General features: G+C 29.2%; 1 protein-coding gene across 1 annotated transcript; it reads right to left on the bottom strand.

Annotated features, from left to right (window-relative positions):
* Positions 1–1,596: 1,596 nt before the first annotated feature.
* LOC129233422 (crossover junction endonuclease EME1-like) lies at positions 1,597–15,748 on the bottom strand. Its single transcript, XM_054867450.1, has 8 exons — positions 15,589–15,748; positions 13,679–13,771; positions 11,470–11,588; positions 9,241–9,313; positions 8,731–8,846; positions 7,694–7,892; positions 7,167–7,223; positions 1,597–2,227 (listed from the first exon to the last, which is right to left on the bottom strand). The coding sequence occupies exons 1-8, from the start codon at positions 15,700–15,702 to the stop codon at positions 2,114–2,116; spliced, it is 885 nt and encodes a 294-aa protein (XP_054723425.1). The 5' UTR covers positions 15,703–15,748; the 3' UTR covers positions 1,597–2,113.
* Between the last annotated feature and the right edge of the window lie 1,996 nt (positions 15,749–17,744).

Raw genomic sequence — 17,744 nt, 5'->3', positions numbered from 1 at the left:
GTGTGTTCAAGCGGCCTCGCCGGAAAAAAACTCAGCCGGGTTTATTCGGGCTTGGCGAATTCTGTTTATAGGTCTACTACATGTCAACTCAAAATGTATCCTTTTATCAAATCTTAAGACAATATATTAAGCCCCATGTTTATTTATAAACAAATTTGTATTGCAATTTGTTACAGAGTGTAACAAATTGTGTCAAAAAATTTGTTTTATACTTTACAAAGGTTACAAGAGGAAAAATTTAGTTAATTTATAACCATTTCTTTTGAATACCTTTTAAAATAAAACATTAAGAAATCAATAATAGAACTTTGTTTTAAACTTCTGAAATATACTTCAAATTAAACATTATGTTTATCATAGCGATTTACTGCATTCCAAATAAGAATCTATATGCAAGGAATTGTTAGTGCTTGAAGATCCTGAAAATAAAATTTTAAACTTATTTAAACCTTCTTGTGTAGACAAAGACTGAAAACTTTTGACTAGCTTGGCTAGTTTTTGTGTTGAGAAGGCTTCTCACACAGGGAAATGCTTGACAGGCATAGGTACTGGCAGTTATGAAGGATAAAGCCTTTTTTTTTTTTCTTCCTTATCCTTTTTCTTACCTATCCATCCTTATTATATTTTAAAATGGTTTTAAATATATTTTTGTTAAGAAAAATATATGGATTGCATATATTTTTAAATGTTTAATATTTTATATTTTTAAAGAAAATATGACTATAAGCAATCCTCTTTTATTTGCAAAAAAAAAAAAAAAAGTCACTATTTTACTTTTTTCAGATTTTTTCCCCCCATGAAAAACTTTTCCACTTTTAAGAAAACTTTTAAATATTTTTTCGGAGAGTTTTTTTTGGGGGGGGGGGGAACCAGTGTTTTTATCTAGTGCCTTAAAATTTCTGGAAATTTTATATATCTAGCTCTATACATTTCAAATAAAATACTTAAACTTGGATCAAAAGAACAGAAAATAATGACAATAGAACTTGAAGCTGTCATTTCATTGTTAAGTTATTTAGTGGATGAGAAAAGTAGTAGTGAATTTGTGGAGTGCTAGCAATTAATTTCAATGCTAATTCTGAAATACCAGAAAATAAAAATTAAACAAGAATAACTTTAATTTTTAAATTTTCAAATACAGTTGTTTTATTTCCCAAAAAAAAAAAAAAGTAGAATTTAACACATTGACATTTAAATATCTAATATAAATCTTTATTTTCAATATACAATAAACAAAGAAATTATTACAAAAATAGGATCAATTATAAATAAAATACAGCCAGTACGAAAATACATATACTCTCTATTTTTTAATACTAATTACAAAACTAACAACTATCGAGAGTCTTTTTTAACAGACAGTATGACTACACTAGAGAATTTAAAATAACATGTAATAAAATGTTCAAAACACGCATAAAATTTTTTTACAAGAATAAATTTTTACACAAATTTAGATAACCTGTAGATTGTTAATGGAGTTTTGATTTTTTTCTAATAATGAAGTATATGACTGATTCGGAAATAAATCTTAATATAAAAATATGACATTATACAAATTAAAAGAAACATGTGCTAAAAAACCAACAACACAGATATTAAGTTCAGAAAACTATTGTTCGAAAAGTACTATGCTTTTTTAAAATAAGAAAGCAAAAGCAAAGTTAAAAAAAAAATTCTGCTTAAAAAACATTTTAACATTTAATTAAACAATATTTAATAGAAACAATATACACATCAAAACACAAACAGCAGTTTTTTAAAAATTTGCTTCTGTATGGTTCACATAAAAACCTATATTACTACAAAGTTCTTAACAGCTAGTTGTTATATTGTTCGCTCTCTTATTTCACCTTCTTATGTACATTTAAAAATCCAAAAACAATAGTTAAAAAATTTGAATGCACTACTTTTATCCAGTACATTACAAAAGGATATAGTTAGAAGTTTAAACCTTGATATTTATTATTGAATTTAAAATCATTTGAATAGAAAATATAGCATATTCAGAAGCTTTTTTAATAGAAGAAAAAATTATTTTTGCTCTGTGGCAACTCCAATTACAAAAATATATTTTAAGTATCACAAAAAGTATGTACAGCTACACAATATCTTATCGCTGAAGGACTTGATCACCATCTCTTGATGAAAAGAAGAGATAAATCTTGTATGAGAGTTCAGGACCAATGCGCCGCTGTGTGCCTAACGGTCCATAATTTCTCCTCACCTGTAAAATAAATTATAAGTCATCATGTCAATGCAATTATTTTTTAACAAAAAAAAAAAAAAAAAGAAAAGGAGAAAAGTAAAATTCATAAAATTAAATAAGAAAAAATTATAAGGGAATTTTGTAAGCATTTCAGGGATTTTACGGCTTACATTCCAATGCTCACAACTTTATACAATGAAAATCAGATTCTTTCATACTTCAAAATATATTTTTGTGTACAATTTATTTCACAAGTTTATGTGTCACAATTTGTTTATGTTTTTGAAGGCAGCACACAAGCTTTCTAACTCCAAAACATTACTGAAATTTTCATTGAAAACTCTAACACTAAATTACTAAATTATGAACCTTTCACTAAAATTTACATTCCACTAAAGTATTCCTCTATTTTGGGTTAATTGCTGATAATTAAATTTTCCTATATATGAGTATTTTAGTAAAACTATGTATTGCCACATACACACAATATTATGAGTAAACATTTTACACTTAAATGAGCAAAAGCAAAACAGCTTATGCAACCCCTATCTATACTAATATTATAAAGAGAGAGGGTGGATTTTTGTATGTTTATAATGTCCAGAGGTAATCTCTGGAACCATTGCAGCTATTTGAAAAATTCTTTCACTATATGAAAGGTGCATTCTTACTGAGTGACATAGGCTATAAATTATGCATATATGTACTTATACTAATTTTTTAAACCAATAGTTTGTCTTCGCTTCCAGTTTTATGTTTAGTACTGATATATTCTTATATCATAAACACAAGCGCTGATTGTGATGTACTTGCAATGACAAAATAGTTGAAGGTTCCCAATGAACCGAATGCTAAAGAATAGAAGCAAGTGAAAAAAAAAATCACAATGGCGGCATAAGAACCTCCAAAACATGTACTTGAGGCTGCAGAGTATAAGGTATATATCATTTTACTGGCCTTGGACAATGCAAACCATTTAGAGACACAGAATGTTAATTCAAATGAATCATAACTGGGATTCGTTTTGAGCAAATTAGTTTCTGAATTCAAGTAGCGCAGATAGACAATATTAATCCATGTTTTTAAAATTTGTAATTTTGCATGTATTTTGGGCTACCCATTGCGGTTTTTTGATCTATACTAACATTTTAAAGAGAGAGTGTTTATTTTGTATGTTTATATGTTTCTAGTAATCCTCCGGAACCACTGCCCTAATCAAAAAATTTCTTCATTGTATGAAAGGCACAAACTTGAACAGTAAAATCTATACTTATATTATTATGAGAGAGAGTGGTTTTTGTTTATGTGTGTATTTTCCAGACAAGATTGATACATGATTGCAACCTACGGAATGAGTATGTTTCCAATCAAGCAATTAAATTAGTAACTAGTCCGCGACTCGCCTATGATATCAGAACGCAAATTAATGGTTATCAGCATACCCGGTGGAACTGAAAAAAGTTAAATTAAACCAAAATCAACAGGCAGACTGAGGATGAGTGCGTTTTTTTTTTTACTTAATTGCAGCAAATTCACTTAGTGGTCGAAAAACTGACCACTCCAGATTTAAACTACTTTGAATGTCTCTCTTCAGAAAGACTCTGTACGTTTCATAAGAAAAATTGGGCCATTTGGAAAGCGTCTTCAAAAGGTCTGCCCCATAATGTATTACGGATGTTTGAAGAGCCACTGTTTGAATATAAAAGCCGTGGATTCTAAAAGAACTAAAATATTGAGGCAACATTGAGAGAGGTGTCATTTTTGCATTTGACGGCGACTCTTACAAAACTATTAATGTGGTTCCCTTGATAAACGCTTGCAGATATACTTTAAGCCTGTTTAAAGTCGTCTCCTTTTAGGAACTCTGCACAATCTCTGTATCTTACGGACACTTTTAAGAGCCCATGTTCATTCAATTAAAATTAAAGGTGGTAGTCCAATAATTTCGTGGCGAATTTCAATTTGCCTTATCTATGAGTAGAACTGGTCCCCAAGTAAAATCAAAATGGACTAATATGATTTACCATATTATTCTTACTGAATCAGCAGCAGGTCAGTGAGGAATATTTCTCGAAAAAAAAAGGGTTTTGCACATTTCTATTTCTAGTATAGGTAACTGCAATTTCCAATGAAAATTTCTTATGCCATCACCAAGATTAAAACTGAAGGTCAAACGTGCAACGTTACATATGGGAAGATTATATTGTTCACGGGGAAGTAAATGTTAGTCTCTCTTGATTAGAAAATGAAGAGAATCAATTTCTTTCAAAACCTCATAAAAATGAAACAAAAAATGTTGCATACAATGATATTTTAAAGCAAAAAACCTGCATAATATTTATTTAAGACAGAAAAATTTTCAACTTGAACAAGTTATGGACGGGCTCCTAGTCGGAAATAAATACCAAAAGACACTTAAATCAGAAAAATGTATTATGAGGTTTAGAAGTTGTAGCAATATTAATAAATATTTCCCATTACTTTTAAAAAGTGCATTCCAAAAGTCAAAAGTGTATATATTATCATACTCCATTCCGTATAAAATATAGAGTTTTTTTTTACATTAAAAAAAGAAAAAAAATTCTTTTTTTTTTTTTTTGCTTTTACATAGCCCTTTCTCCTAAAAATTTTAGGTTTGAAGTTCTTTCTTTTTCATAATTCCAGTTCTGATAAAAAGAATAAGTTTTCCTTATACTATAATAAGCAGTGTGTTTAGATTTGTATGTTTTTTTTTTTTGTGATGTACCAATGCGGGTCAGGTTACGTCTTTTGTCAGAGCTGAAATTATTCTTGAAAACTACGAGAACAGGAATACACCTTCTTTTTTTTTTTTTTTTGTTGTGCTATTTCAATTAAATAAAATGCACGGTTTTTGTTTTACTTCAGGAATAGGATTGGCGGATAGGTTAAAATAGCGAGATGGGTGAATGGAAAATTATAGGTGCACGTATTTAAGTATAGATATACAGTGGCTCCCAAAAGTGTTCGTACACCTATGATTTTCAATGAAATAGGCCCTTATCCATTGGTTAGAATTAAAGTTTTGAAATAGGTATCTTAATATAAGATCTATGATCTATTTTTAACAAAACTACATGAAAATTTTTAGTAAAACATTAAAACTTAATTTTTTAAAAATCAAAAACCAAAAAGTGCCGGAAATTTTATCTCGCAAAAGTCTTCGTACACTTTGAAAAAATGTCAAAAAATTAGTAAATAATCTAACTTTTTACAAAGTTATTATTTAGTAGAATATCATGCAGTAACAACAACAGATTTTAAACATCTGGGAATAGATTTCATTGTTTTTTTCTTTCTTTTTTTGTGCAATTTCTGAATAAGTGTTCAGCCTGCACTACGAGTCTTACTGTTTTTAGTTTGCTTTTCGTTTCAAAGGTGTATTTTCGTAATCTAGCCACCAGATATCTCCAAATATGTTCCATTAAGTTTAAATCTGGCGATTGAGGAGATATTTCCAAGCTTAAGGACAAATTTTGAGGCACCAAACGCGAACGTGTGCTTATCGTTACCTTGATAAAAAACAAAGTTGTTTCCGATTACCAAATTTTAGGGTAATAGTTTAAAATTGCTTTTTAAAATATTTAAATGAACAGCATAATTCATTATTTCATCAAAAAATTTCAAATTTCCAAGTCCTGATGCTGAGATGCACCCTCACACAAGAACACCTTCACCGTCCTGATTTACCGATCCAACTAAGTTCTTAAGATTAAATTCCTCCTTTTTTTCTTCCATTTACAATTATACAATAATTTAACCCAAAATGTTGAATTTATTTTCGTCTATAAGTAAGACGTTGTTTCAAAACGTTTTGAGCTTATTTATCATTGATTTTACGATGGAAAGTGTAAGCTTACTGTTTTTTGCACGAACAAGAAAATTTCTGCGGGAAGAGGTCCCATTTAATTCAGCTAATCCGAGAACTTGGCGAACAATTTTAGGCAAAAATTAAACGTAAAATGTTTCATTCAATTCTGCAGAAACTTTTTCAGTTCTGAAATGTGTGTTTTTCATATTTTTTTTCACTGTAAACCTGCGATCACGCTTTGTTAACTTTGCCAGTTGACCTTTTCTTACCTTGTTTTCGATCCGATTCTTGTCGTTAAAGCATTTTATCATCCCTTCACTATAGAATGGTACAAATTAACCAATTTAGAGACATTTCAAACCAATTTACGGCTACTGTGAGGGAAAAAAATCAAATTTCGAATCGTGTTTGTTGTTTTCTAAGCATATCTGCCATTTTAAAACAATAAGCAGAATATTAGGGAATAAATACACACAAAATTAAAGGCAAATGACTTTATAGTATCATTACAATGCAAAAATAATTTAAAAAACCACATATGATAATTTTAATTATGAATTTATTCAACGCTATTTCAGTGTACGATGACTTTTGTGGCATATTTTTTCTCTGTCTCTTCGTTTTTTGACAAATTTCAAAAATAAAATCTGGCAATATTCTGAAAAAAACTACTGGGTTTTATTCAGAATGGCATAGGAATAGTGTGAAAAAAAATTGGACTTCTCATTCGAATTCAGTTTTGTGTTATTTTGGTTTTATTACAAAATTTCAAGGTGTACGAACACTTTTGGGAGCCACTGTATAAAAACGAAATAGCTACACACAGATTGTACATTACATAGATAGATGGGCAGCATAAGTTAAAGAAATATTTTTATTCAAATGAATATTTATATTGATAGATTTAGATTAATAAATACCATTGTAAAATTTATTTAAGCAACCTCCTAAGACGGCAATCTTGGCGTAAAATACTAAATGGTATAAATAGCGAACTGTGCATGCTTAACAAATGCTATACTGAATAAATGTAAAAATCAAATCGAGAATTGAAAATAGTGATTAAATACTTTTGCATAGATAAATGCATGCTGCAGACACTTTTGACACTTTTAAAGTCATACTTACTACAATATCTTGCAGCAAAGTTTCTTTTTCTTTTATGGTGCTACAATGTTTATAAGCCTGTAAAATTAATGTTTCAAAAATTAATTGCAAGCAAAAAAACACATGACTTTACAAAAACGATTAGAAAAATTTTAGATTACTGTAATGCACTATGCAAACTGTAATAGCTAGGAATTTAAGAAAGCTGACAGATAAAATGTTGATATAAAAATAAATAAACTAACTTTTTTTATAAAATGAAAATAGTACAGCCTTTTTGACCAATAACTAAAGTGCATTTGAGAGTATGAAACCTAATGCAGTTAAATTTTTATATAAGTGATTTTTTTCTAATGTAAACACTAAAGCTTATGCCATTTCATGCATTCTTTCTAAAACAAAAAGCTTGTTTTTCTCTCAAATCAAGAAATTAATAAAAAAAATTTTAATAAATTTTTTTTTTTTTTTTTTTTGATAATGTTATGAAATAAATGTAGTCAGCAATAGCATCTATTTACGTCTGACTTTAAAATATAATAACGGTTCACCTGTATTAACAGTTGTGGAGAAGGATACTTTGATGCTATAGCTTCAGCTATTTCAGCACCAACGTTTTGGAATTGCTTGATCTGCTGCCTCCACAATTCTATCAAACCAGAACCATCTTTAGAAGTTTTCACAGGACAACTACTGTCAGCATCAGCAAACCAGGAAAATGCCATAGCTTTTTGTTTCTGTTTTTCTCTTCTACAAAAAAAAGGCCTTTTTTTTCATTTTGTAAAACAAAAATAAATATGATGTAACTACATATGATACCTTCTCAGGGTTCATATACACTTCTTTAAAACAAAAACAAGGACTTGTAAGAATTAAAAAACCAGAAAAAAAGGACCTATAAATTAGAATTAATAACAAATTGACGCATACATTTTAAAATAAAATACTTCTTTTTCTTTTCAAATTCAATCTGTTAAAGTATAGTGTGCAATGTAGAAGAACATAAAAGATATACTACAAATGTGAGCTGGTGTTGCATTTCCCTCTCCCCAAATTCTGTAGGAGTTCCCAAAACGAGGTGCTGATAAAAAAAAAAAAAAAAAAAAAGCTGCTGACAAGTGGAAAAAGAACATTTGCTACCACTTGATTTTCCCCTACCGAGTGTAAGCTTGCCCTTCTGCATGAAAGGTCCCTAAGGAAAGAAAATTTGTTAAAATACGGCAGCTTGCCCTCTACAGATGGAGTGATGATGTGTGTGATGTGTGTTGCAAGTGCTCTATTAGAAAAATGAAAATCTGATTTTTTGAAAAAATGGCAGAGTAAGCATAAGGACTTACAAGAACTTTTTTAAATGGGGCATTAAAATAAGGACTTGTAAGTACTTATAAGACTAAATATAAATGCAAGGACTAGTAAGCAATTGTAAGGATGCATATGAACCCTGTTCGTCAATTACATCTAAATTTCATAGTTTCAAACTAGAATGGGAAAAAAAAAAATGGATTGCATTGATATATTTAAAAATTATTGATTAAAAAATGTTTTATTAAATTTAACTTAACAACAGCAGACATCAGATTATAAATACCTTTGAGGTGCCTCAGCAACCGCTTTAGTAAAGCGACATAACAAACTCCCCAAATCTGTCATGCTTTCAACGAAGTTGAAGTTAACAAATGCTTGTAACTGTACTTCAATGATTACCTAAGGACATTTAACGAAAAAGCCAAATTAACAAAAAATATAAACACAATTCAATGAAAGAAAAAAAAAACATATTGAGAAAAATCAAGAAAACTGAAAGGCTTGCAGCAAGAAGGTGAAAGCTTTATTTTTGTAGGTTGGGTATCAAGTTCGCAATCTGGTCTCTGAAAAAAATCATTTTATTGTTTGGTGCAAAAAGGAGAAAAGTCAGTCATCATTCCATTTCAAAGACATACAAAATATGAAAGGAAAATATAAACTAAAGATATTAAAACATGCAACATTTTTTACATACAAAATTTAAACAACATTAAACCAAAATCTTTAAAATTAAAAAAAAAGGGCTCCTTTTTACTGCAAACCTTCAACTGTCTAAGTTTAAGTATGATCAAACCTCTTCTGATGCTGTTTTTGGAACTTGTTTGGCAACAGTTTTCAACTCACTATCACTTCCTTCCTTTAAATCTCTAGTTTAAAAAAAATTCATGACATATAGTTAGAAAAAAATACAAAATTTAGCAAACTGGATGAGAAACATATTTAAAGAAAATGAAGCTTCCAATGCAACAGACCTTCTCCCAACAGACATTTAAGTTAAAACAGTTTTTGTATGACTCACAGTATAAATACATTTTAAACAGATGAGAAAGAATTCCAACTTCATGCAAGAGGCCAGAGTCAGATAGAGCTGTTAGAGACAGTATACTAAACAGACAGCATTTGCATTTTAATTAACCACAATAAGTAGCCAAATAGCATTTCCTCATACATGTCTCAATGATTTAAAAATATAAGTTAGAATTTAAAAATAAGTATTTGTGTCACCATGAGTGAATGAGAGGTTCATCAAATAGAACCCAAGAAATAAAGTTAGCATCATAAAAACGTTATAAATTAAAAGGACAAGAATATATTTATTTAGTTTTTATCAGTTGGAAATCATAAAAAATTATGTAATAAGATATAAAACCATTGAACACTTTTTTTCCTTTCTTTATTCACCTTGCTATAAAAAAGGTAAAAATAAAACACATGTTTATGATTTTATGAATAATATGAACATTTCTCGCCAACAGAAACATATCAAATCTAGCAACATTGCATAATTTGTGCCAATAAAACTATAGAAGAAACAATAATTAAAAAATAATACCCTAAATTAGAGTTTCTTAAAAGTGTGTGTCCCACAGAACCCCAGTGTTCTATGAAACTTGCATTTATTTATTTATTTTTGAATGTTCAAATTAGTCACTTAAAAAACAGGTTTGAGTGAAGTGTTTAATAAGAATTTTCTGAATGAATGGCTGAGAAAATATCAATAGTGGATTAAAAAGCCATTTATTGTCAATGTATGGACTTTAAATAAGTCAAGGGAATGGAAGGTAAAGAGTTGGCAAAGATAAAGAGAATTAATGGTAGGTTAAGAGTTGTTTTTTAGCTCACTGTAAAGAGAATAGCTTGCACCTTAATTTCATATGCAACTTGAGTAATTTCCAAGCTGTGCATTTTTTCACAAAATTTTAAACATTAAATGTTAAAGAAAATAAGATGGTGTGTTTTGAAATGTTAATACAATAAAGTGTTCGACATTATTTTCTGTAACTCCTGATCCCGTCCTGGTCTCAATTAAAAAACTTTAGGATCCACTTCTTTCACAATATCACAAGAGACTGCAACAGAAACTACATACTGTCGGCCCCGCTTAATAGAATATCGTCGGTTTCAAAGAGTATTAAACAGTTAAGCGGGGTATTTGATTAAGTCGGAAATTTTCTATTCCTTTCTAAATTGACAGCATTTGTCTAAAAACATAATATCAAATCACTAGCCGTATAAAAGAAATACTTAATGTTATTGGTAAAGTTTTTTTTTAATAAACAACAAAATAGTTTAATACTTAGTATATGTATTCTAAGTATATGTATATGTATTAAAATTATAAAAAGGAACGAACAACTTGAGTTATGAAATCTCTGTTTTGGCACATTTTTTCAGCACATTAACTTTTGAAAAATTCTGTAATAGTGGATGGCTTGCTCAAGGTTGTTTGGGAACACTTTTCTAACTTTTTTTTTTCCTTCATCATCTACAGTGTTTTTACATTTCATATTTATCTTTTTATTATTGTCTTTGTACATTTCTTTGGATTATTTAATGTAACTACGGACTGTGCTATTTATTGGTTTTTTTTTTTTTTAATATAATGGCAACAACAAAAGAAATTAGATAGAATAGAGGAAATGCTCTGTTGGATTATGAACTTTTTTTTTACCCGTTGATGGCGAAAAATATTGCTTTGTATTTTTATGTTGATAATTGTTCTTACTTAACTTATTTTTAAATTATTCAAAATTTTTTCTCAAAACATATTTTGTGAAAGCTGATCAATATCATTAGATTACCCAGGGAAATTATTTGATTAAGCGGGGAGCTTTAATATTGCGTCAATTTCATTTCATTTAGTACCCATGAAAGATCTGAAAAGTACAGTTAATTCTGAAAATATTTTTGTTAGAAATAGATCAACTGAAAATTTCATGATAAATGACAAGGGAAAGAAATCACTTCAGACACATTATTAGGGGTAATAACATTTTCTTCTTTCTCTGTCCACATAACTTACCTAACGTATTTAGCAAATCCGACTGTAACACAAGTGAGCGTCATTTCAGGAAAAGATGCTTTAAGGTTGCTAATATACTCCAGCAGGGTCACTTTGTTACTTTGTTTTCCTTTCCCTCGCTAAAAAAAAAAATTTATATTGTTAATGAGTCAAAAATTATAAAATGTTCGAAAATGATTACAACATATTTTTTAAAAATGAAAACTTTTAGAAAACCATGCAATATTTAAAATATTTTCTTCTAAAAATATTTATTGAAATATTTATTGCATTTAATTACAGATACAAAAAAGTTGCACATTGAAGCAGGAGTTCTTATGCCAACCAAGCGCAAAGTCTTAAATACCCTAAAAACCATAAAATGACCCTTGAACCTGCCCCCTCCTCAAAACTACGCCATGACCCCCCCCCCCCCCACCCCCAGATGGATACCCCTGATTTAAGATCTTAATTTGCTTGGGAGTTTAGCCTGCATACATATTTTCATTTTTATGTAAGTTTTTACATTCTACATGGCCATTTATGCATGAAAGTGAGTTTGAAGGCTAAGAAGATCCGACCCTTTTTTGGTTAAAAATTAAGCTCTGTTTTTGTGCAGGGAAATTTTTATGGGTGGCCACCTTTATAAAGAAACCACCTCCATTAATAATCAATTTCCGATGGCACTTTTTTTTCTGCTATTGCCACAAATATAATAGTACTCTAGCGACAACCAACTCTGTTAGTGACCAAATTAATCTCTTATATCAAAATTTTCTTGCTTTTACCTTATTACATAGTAATAAATTTAGTAATTTTTAGTCGAATGAAGGGCTTAAAATATTGTTTGCCCATCAAGAATCAATACAGATTCAAAAAGATAATTTTTCTAATGTTCTCATCAGGGTTTGCCAATATAAATCGCTCGATATATAACACAATATATATTCGATATTTTTTCTGAAAATATCATGATATTTTGATATTTTTTATATTTATTTTTTGAACTCCGATATTTTTAGTATAAAAAATACATGCATTAACCATACTAATGTTAATTTATTATTAAAAATATCGAAATGTAATATGTAAATGACATATATCATTAATATAATGTAATACAATAATATTCCTTTGTTATTTTATAATTATAAAAGTGTTATTGTAGTCATTTTAATATAGACTTAAAACACCTACTTGAAAATTAAAAGTTGGTCAGAAGAAAGGAAAATGTCTCTTGGCTCGACACTGATAAATGCATATATTTTTATTTTTGAATTATATAATTCTGTACAAGTAGCTAACAAAAGAAAAATGAGTGAAACAGCTAATGCTTTCCTCAGTAACTTAATAAATACTGTTAAAATTACTTAAATATTTACATAAAATGCATATTTTTATATAATGAAAGAAGCAATTTTAAATCTATACAATATAATAATAGTATAAGAAAATAAAGAACAGTGATTAGAAGATGCAGTTACTTTTAAAGTGATTGAAAATATCGGATATATAAATCAAAATATCGGATATTTTCAAACCCTGGTTCTCATGTAGCAGATGGACTCTGTAATTCCCTGTTGCTCCCCAAGGTCCGGATTAACTAAACTAGGTCCAAGAGTTCATGTTGCAAAATTAAAGAGCAGTATAGGTAGTTTTGATAGTTTTTGCATCTGCTCCCCATTCCCTGCCAGATACATATTTTAAAAGCTGAAACCTGTTTTATTTTAATTTGTTTTTTCAGAATGTATGAGTTTTTTTACAGCTGTTACTTTCAGAATGTAAAGCGAATCCCAGATAGGTAGGAGCAAAATAGTTCATAGTGCTTTTATCAGGAAAATCAGGGCTATATAGACAACTATGAATGCTGCCAATTGAAAAACAAGGAAAACCTGATTTCCTTGTTTTTCAACAGAGCAGAAAAAGCAAAAAAAAATAAAAAATCCCGGTAAATATCTTTACTCACCAAAATACAATCTGTCGAAATAAAAATATGCATACACAATTTTTGCTACAGCGAATCCCCCATTTTACATTTCTCAAGGGACTGGGTTGAGAAAACATAAAATAAGGGAAATACATAGCAGCAAAATTGATGATGGGGTCTGATGAAAAAAAAGGTAAAATTTGGAGGAAAAGTGCAGAGTTGAGGTACATAAAATCTAAGATTTACTGTACTAAAAGTAATTGACACATTTTCTTTTTCATTTCTATAAATATTTAACCTTACCATGACAGATGAATGAACCATATTTAAGAAATCCTTATTTGGTATAAGCACAATCATAACTGTTTCAATTTCTTCTCTTTCTTCTTTTACAACCTATTTTTTGGAGAAAAGCATTCATTTTAATTGAATGTTTATAGTTAACAGTTTCACCACACACAAGAATGGAAGGAAATAAGAATGAGAAATAAAACTTTATGCATACAGAACACTCAACATGAGCACATGCACTAACACTATTGCAACAGCAACCACTATTGACCCACATTTCAGTGAAAAAATTGGTTATAACCTTTTTCAACATGTTACAATGTGTTGCTTTTATTACTAATTAACTTCAGTTAAATTCTTAAAGTTTCAGCTCATCTTTTCAGTGAATGGTAACAATTTACTAAACGGGTTGTGAAAGAATACTACTTGTTAAATAAAAGTTTTTATGTAACAGAGCCTTTTTTTATTGTTAAATTTTGATATGAGTAATGGCAATTTTATTACTAAGAATATAACATTAGTTAAATATCAATAAAATATGAGCTTTTGCTGTGATGTCAATGAAAAGATATTGATGGTCTTCATGAAGACACTGAGACTTAAATGCCATGGCAACAACATTTTACTGATTTTTATTTTCTGACACTGATTTGATATAGATATCGCATATACTCGTATATAAGTTGAGAAATCTCGTACAAAAAATAAGGTTAAAAGTTGGGGGCTCAACTTATACCCAGGGCAAAATTTCTGAAAAATTCTCAGAACAATTCATGGAAAAAAAAATAATTGAAAACATGAACATTTTCCCGATTTTAGTCCTACTTTTTAAGCAGTTGCTGAAGTACACATTCTGCTAGAAGTTTACACCGTCTGACTGAAAAAAGGATAAGTAATTACAGTAATTACTATGCAAAAAGTGCAGGAATTTTTTCCGATAGTCACGTATTAATGATCTTTTTTTTTAATAATGTGTTTTGGGTACAGTGCAAAATTTTATTGATATTAATTCAAAACAAAAATAACAAGTAACAAATATTGTAATGAGTTGATCCAACCTTTAACAAAAATTCGCGATCACAGCACAGAAGTGAACCCTTTTTGTGCATAGGAATAAAAATCTGACTTTTTTTAACATAAAAATTTTCATTACATTTTATTTTCCTTTCTTTTATAATAATTATATTCAAAATTGGTGGCAAAACGTTCCCATTTTTTTTCAATGAGTAGGGGTTTGACTTATACGTGAGTATATATATACATTTTTGCTTTGTGTATTAAAAATGATGTGTTGCTAACAACCATGCGCCCTCCTTACAAGTATTCCATACCTAGGGCCTGAGCTAAGCATTCGTCACCAAGCCAAATGCAATAAAATTGCAAATTTGGCAAAAGGAACTGATTTGGCAAAAGTATTACAAAATGAAAAATTCTCAGAAATTTCCACAAAAAATAGAAAAAAGTTTTCCCAATTGATCCTTAAAATTATTATTAGAAATTCTGCAAGAAACAAAATAACAACAAATAGAGAACTCAATGTCCTATGAATTGTTATTAAGTGTTTATTAAACTTAAGTATATGCAACATATTTAAAATATAAGCACTTGCTTTGTATATTTAAGAAAATTCTGCCTGTTTTCTGATTAACGTTTTTTAAAATAAAATTTTGTGCCTCCATAGGAAGGCACAACATACAAATTGGAAACCATTGAACTAAATAGTCATTCATACATTATATAAGATTAAGACGGACTTCATATGAAAAAGTACAAAAATCCCTCAAAATACTGAACATAGTAAGATATTGAAACAACTAATTGTCGTCCTCATATTGAAAATTATTCCTGGTCTAATATTGAGCTATATCGGAAACAGAGCAAATCATATGAACTAGATTTTAAAATAAAAATTTCACACTTACTCGACAGCTTTCAACACTTATATCTGAAACTGTACGAAACCAAATTACTGAGCGTTCCACCTCATTTTCTTCCACTGTGTATTTGATATCATTTGAATCCAAAACCGTAAACATATCTTGTGCGCCATCTATAAAAATGATGTTATGATCAGCAACAACTTTCATACTCTGAAATGAGTTGAAGATCATTACTCATTTTAAACAGATTTCACAAATGAAACTAATAAAAAAGAACACATTGATGAACATCTAATCATATATCAATAAAGAAACTTATTTATTGAAAAATAAATCATTTGTTAATTTATTTTTTTCTAAATCAAATTTATTAGACTGGCAAAAGTTTGATAAAAATAAATATAATATTCTTAAATCAAAATAAAACACTTGACTTAAAAAAAAAGTATAAACATTATTTTAACCTTCAGATAGTTTTAAACATTCCTGGCTCCCAGCAGGATTATATTAGCAACAAAATAGAACAAACAAAAACTGAGCAAAAGTATGTATAAAAGAAATAGTGTAACGTGATAAGAAACAGAAAAGAACATTTTTTTAAACTGAAGTCTAGATCTAGAGGGGGGGTCTTGGGGATTACGACAATTATGTTATGCTTTGCAAAGCATAATATTATATTAAAATAATTATAATAGACTTTTAAATGTAAATTATATTTTAATAAACTATACATTGAAAGAAAAATTTAAAAAAGAATTGATTCCTTATTTAACATTTATAATAAAATCCTATTACCTGCATTAACCAACATTGGGAAAAACATGGGGTTGACCAGCATGCCAGAAAATTCAAATTTTCCAGCGTGCCATATAATTTGAGGTTCATTTTACAACACAACAAAAGTAAATTTCCCGCTCAGTTCCAATTAAACCAGTGCAAGCAAAAAAATAAATAAACCTTAAAGGAACTTTGTTTTCTAGAACAAATCAATAATTTCAGGTCAGCAAGATGAAGAATAGAATCATGGTGGTTTGAGGATGCGCTTATCTTTTATAACCATCAAGGCGATTTGTCCCCCTTTCGCTGAACACTGCTACCCTGTGGGATACCTCCTTTGCTTCCCTAAGGTCACATTTCAGTTCTGAGAAACAGAAGTAGACCTATTTTCTCAAGAATACACAAACTGATAATACTTAGTTGCTGTCAGATTGGCTGCAGCATAGCTTCCTGGTCTAGTTGTTCATACACATGTTTTCTAATTTTGCAAAGAACAACAATTTAGATTTTAAAGGAAAGATATAATTGCCAGAAATATTTTATGGTTATGAATTATTATGCAAAATGGGAACCACCAATATTGCTCACTGGAAATTAACATCTTCTTCATGAAAAGAGGGGGGTGTGGGGTGGGGGACATGAGATTAATAAAAATAAGTAAATTACTAATATCATAATTTACAGTAAAAATAGCGTAATGTGAAAAGAAAATAAGGTGCATAAAATTACTTCCATGTTTCTAACCTGTTTTACTTTTAACAAATTCTGTATTAAGAAACAGAAAAATTTTTGTTTTAAAGAGTAAAAGGTACTTAAACTGCAAATTAATATAACGCAAAAACTTGCAAACAATCGCAGGCACCTGTTTTGAGATTACAAGGAACCCCATTTTCAATGCAAAAAGTGAACTTATGGATAAAAAGGTACCTGGTTTTTTATACAAAAGAGTTTTCTTTTGCATTGAAAAAGGGGTTCTTTGAAACCTCGAAACACATGTCTGCAATTTTTTGTAAGTATGTGCATTTCATATGTTGTTTAATTTCTTTTGCAATTATGTTTTGTTCAAAAGCTTCAATTGCAGTTATTCATCTGTCTTTAATTAAAGTTTTCAAAGAGTGAAACGTTTAATACACAAAAGTTCAGATTGCCCAAATGTTGAGAATGTGACATTTGACAAAGCACTTTATTAAAAACTAGTGGTACCTGCACAGCTTTGCCCATTGTAGAAAAATTAAAAGGTCTTTTGGTTCACCTGTATATTTACAAATAATGTAAGGTGAATTTTTCGCCAATTGGATTGCCCATGTTAAGGTTCCACGTTATGATAATTTGGTAATTCACTCGTCCATCGTATGATAATTTTACTCAGGAAAATGTTCTTAAAATTGGAATAGAAAAAGAAAAACAAAATTGAATTTTTG

This window comes from Uloborus diversus, unplaced genomic scaffold, assembly GCF_026930045.1.
Source record: "Uloborus diversus isolate 005 unplaced genomic scaffold, Udiv.v.3.1 scaffold_402, whole genome shotgun sequence".
NCBI classification, from domain to species: domain Eukaryota; kingdom Metazoa; phylum Arthropoda; class Arachnida; order Araneae; family Uloboridae; genus Uloborus; species Uloborus diversus.
The sequence above is the reverse complement of the archived record's forward strand: the minus strand, read 5'-3'. Positions and strand labels throughout refer to the sequence as shown.

What these genes read in the sequence shown, in the direction of transcription:
- LOC129233422 (XM_054867450.1), bottom strand. Translation starts at nt 15,702, where the DNA reads ATGTTTACGGTTTTGGATTCAAATGATATCAAATACACAGTGGAAGAA. An exon ending in TGGTTCATTCATCTGTCATG is followed by an intron (nt 11,589 to 13,678) that starts GTAAGGTTAAAT and finishes TTTTTTTTTTAG; the next exon opens with CGAGGGAAAGGAAAACAAAG. An exon ending in GGATTTGCTAAATACGTTAG is followed by an intron (nt 9,314 to 11,469) that starts GTAAGTTATGTG and finishes TTTTTAAACTAG; the next exon opens with AGATTTAAAGGAAGGAAGTG.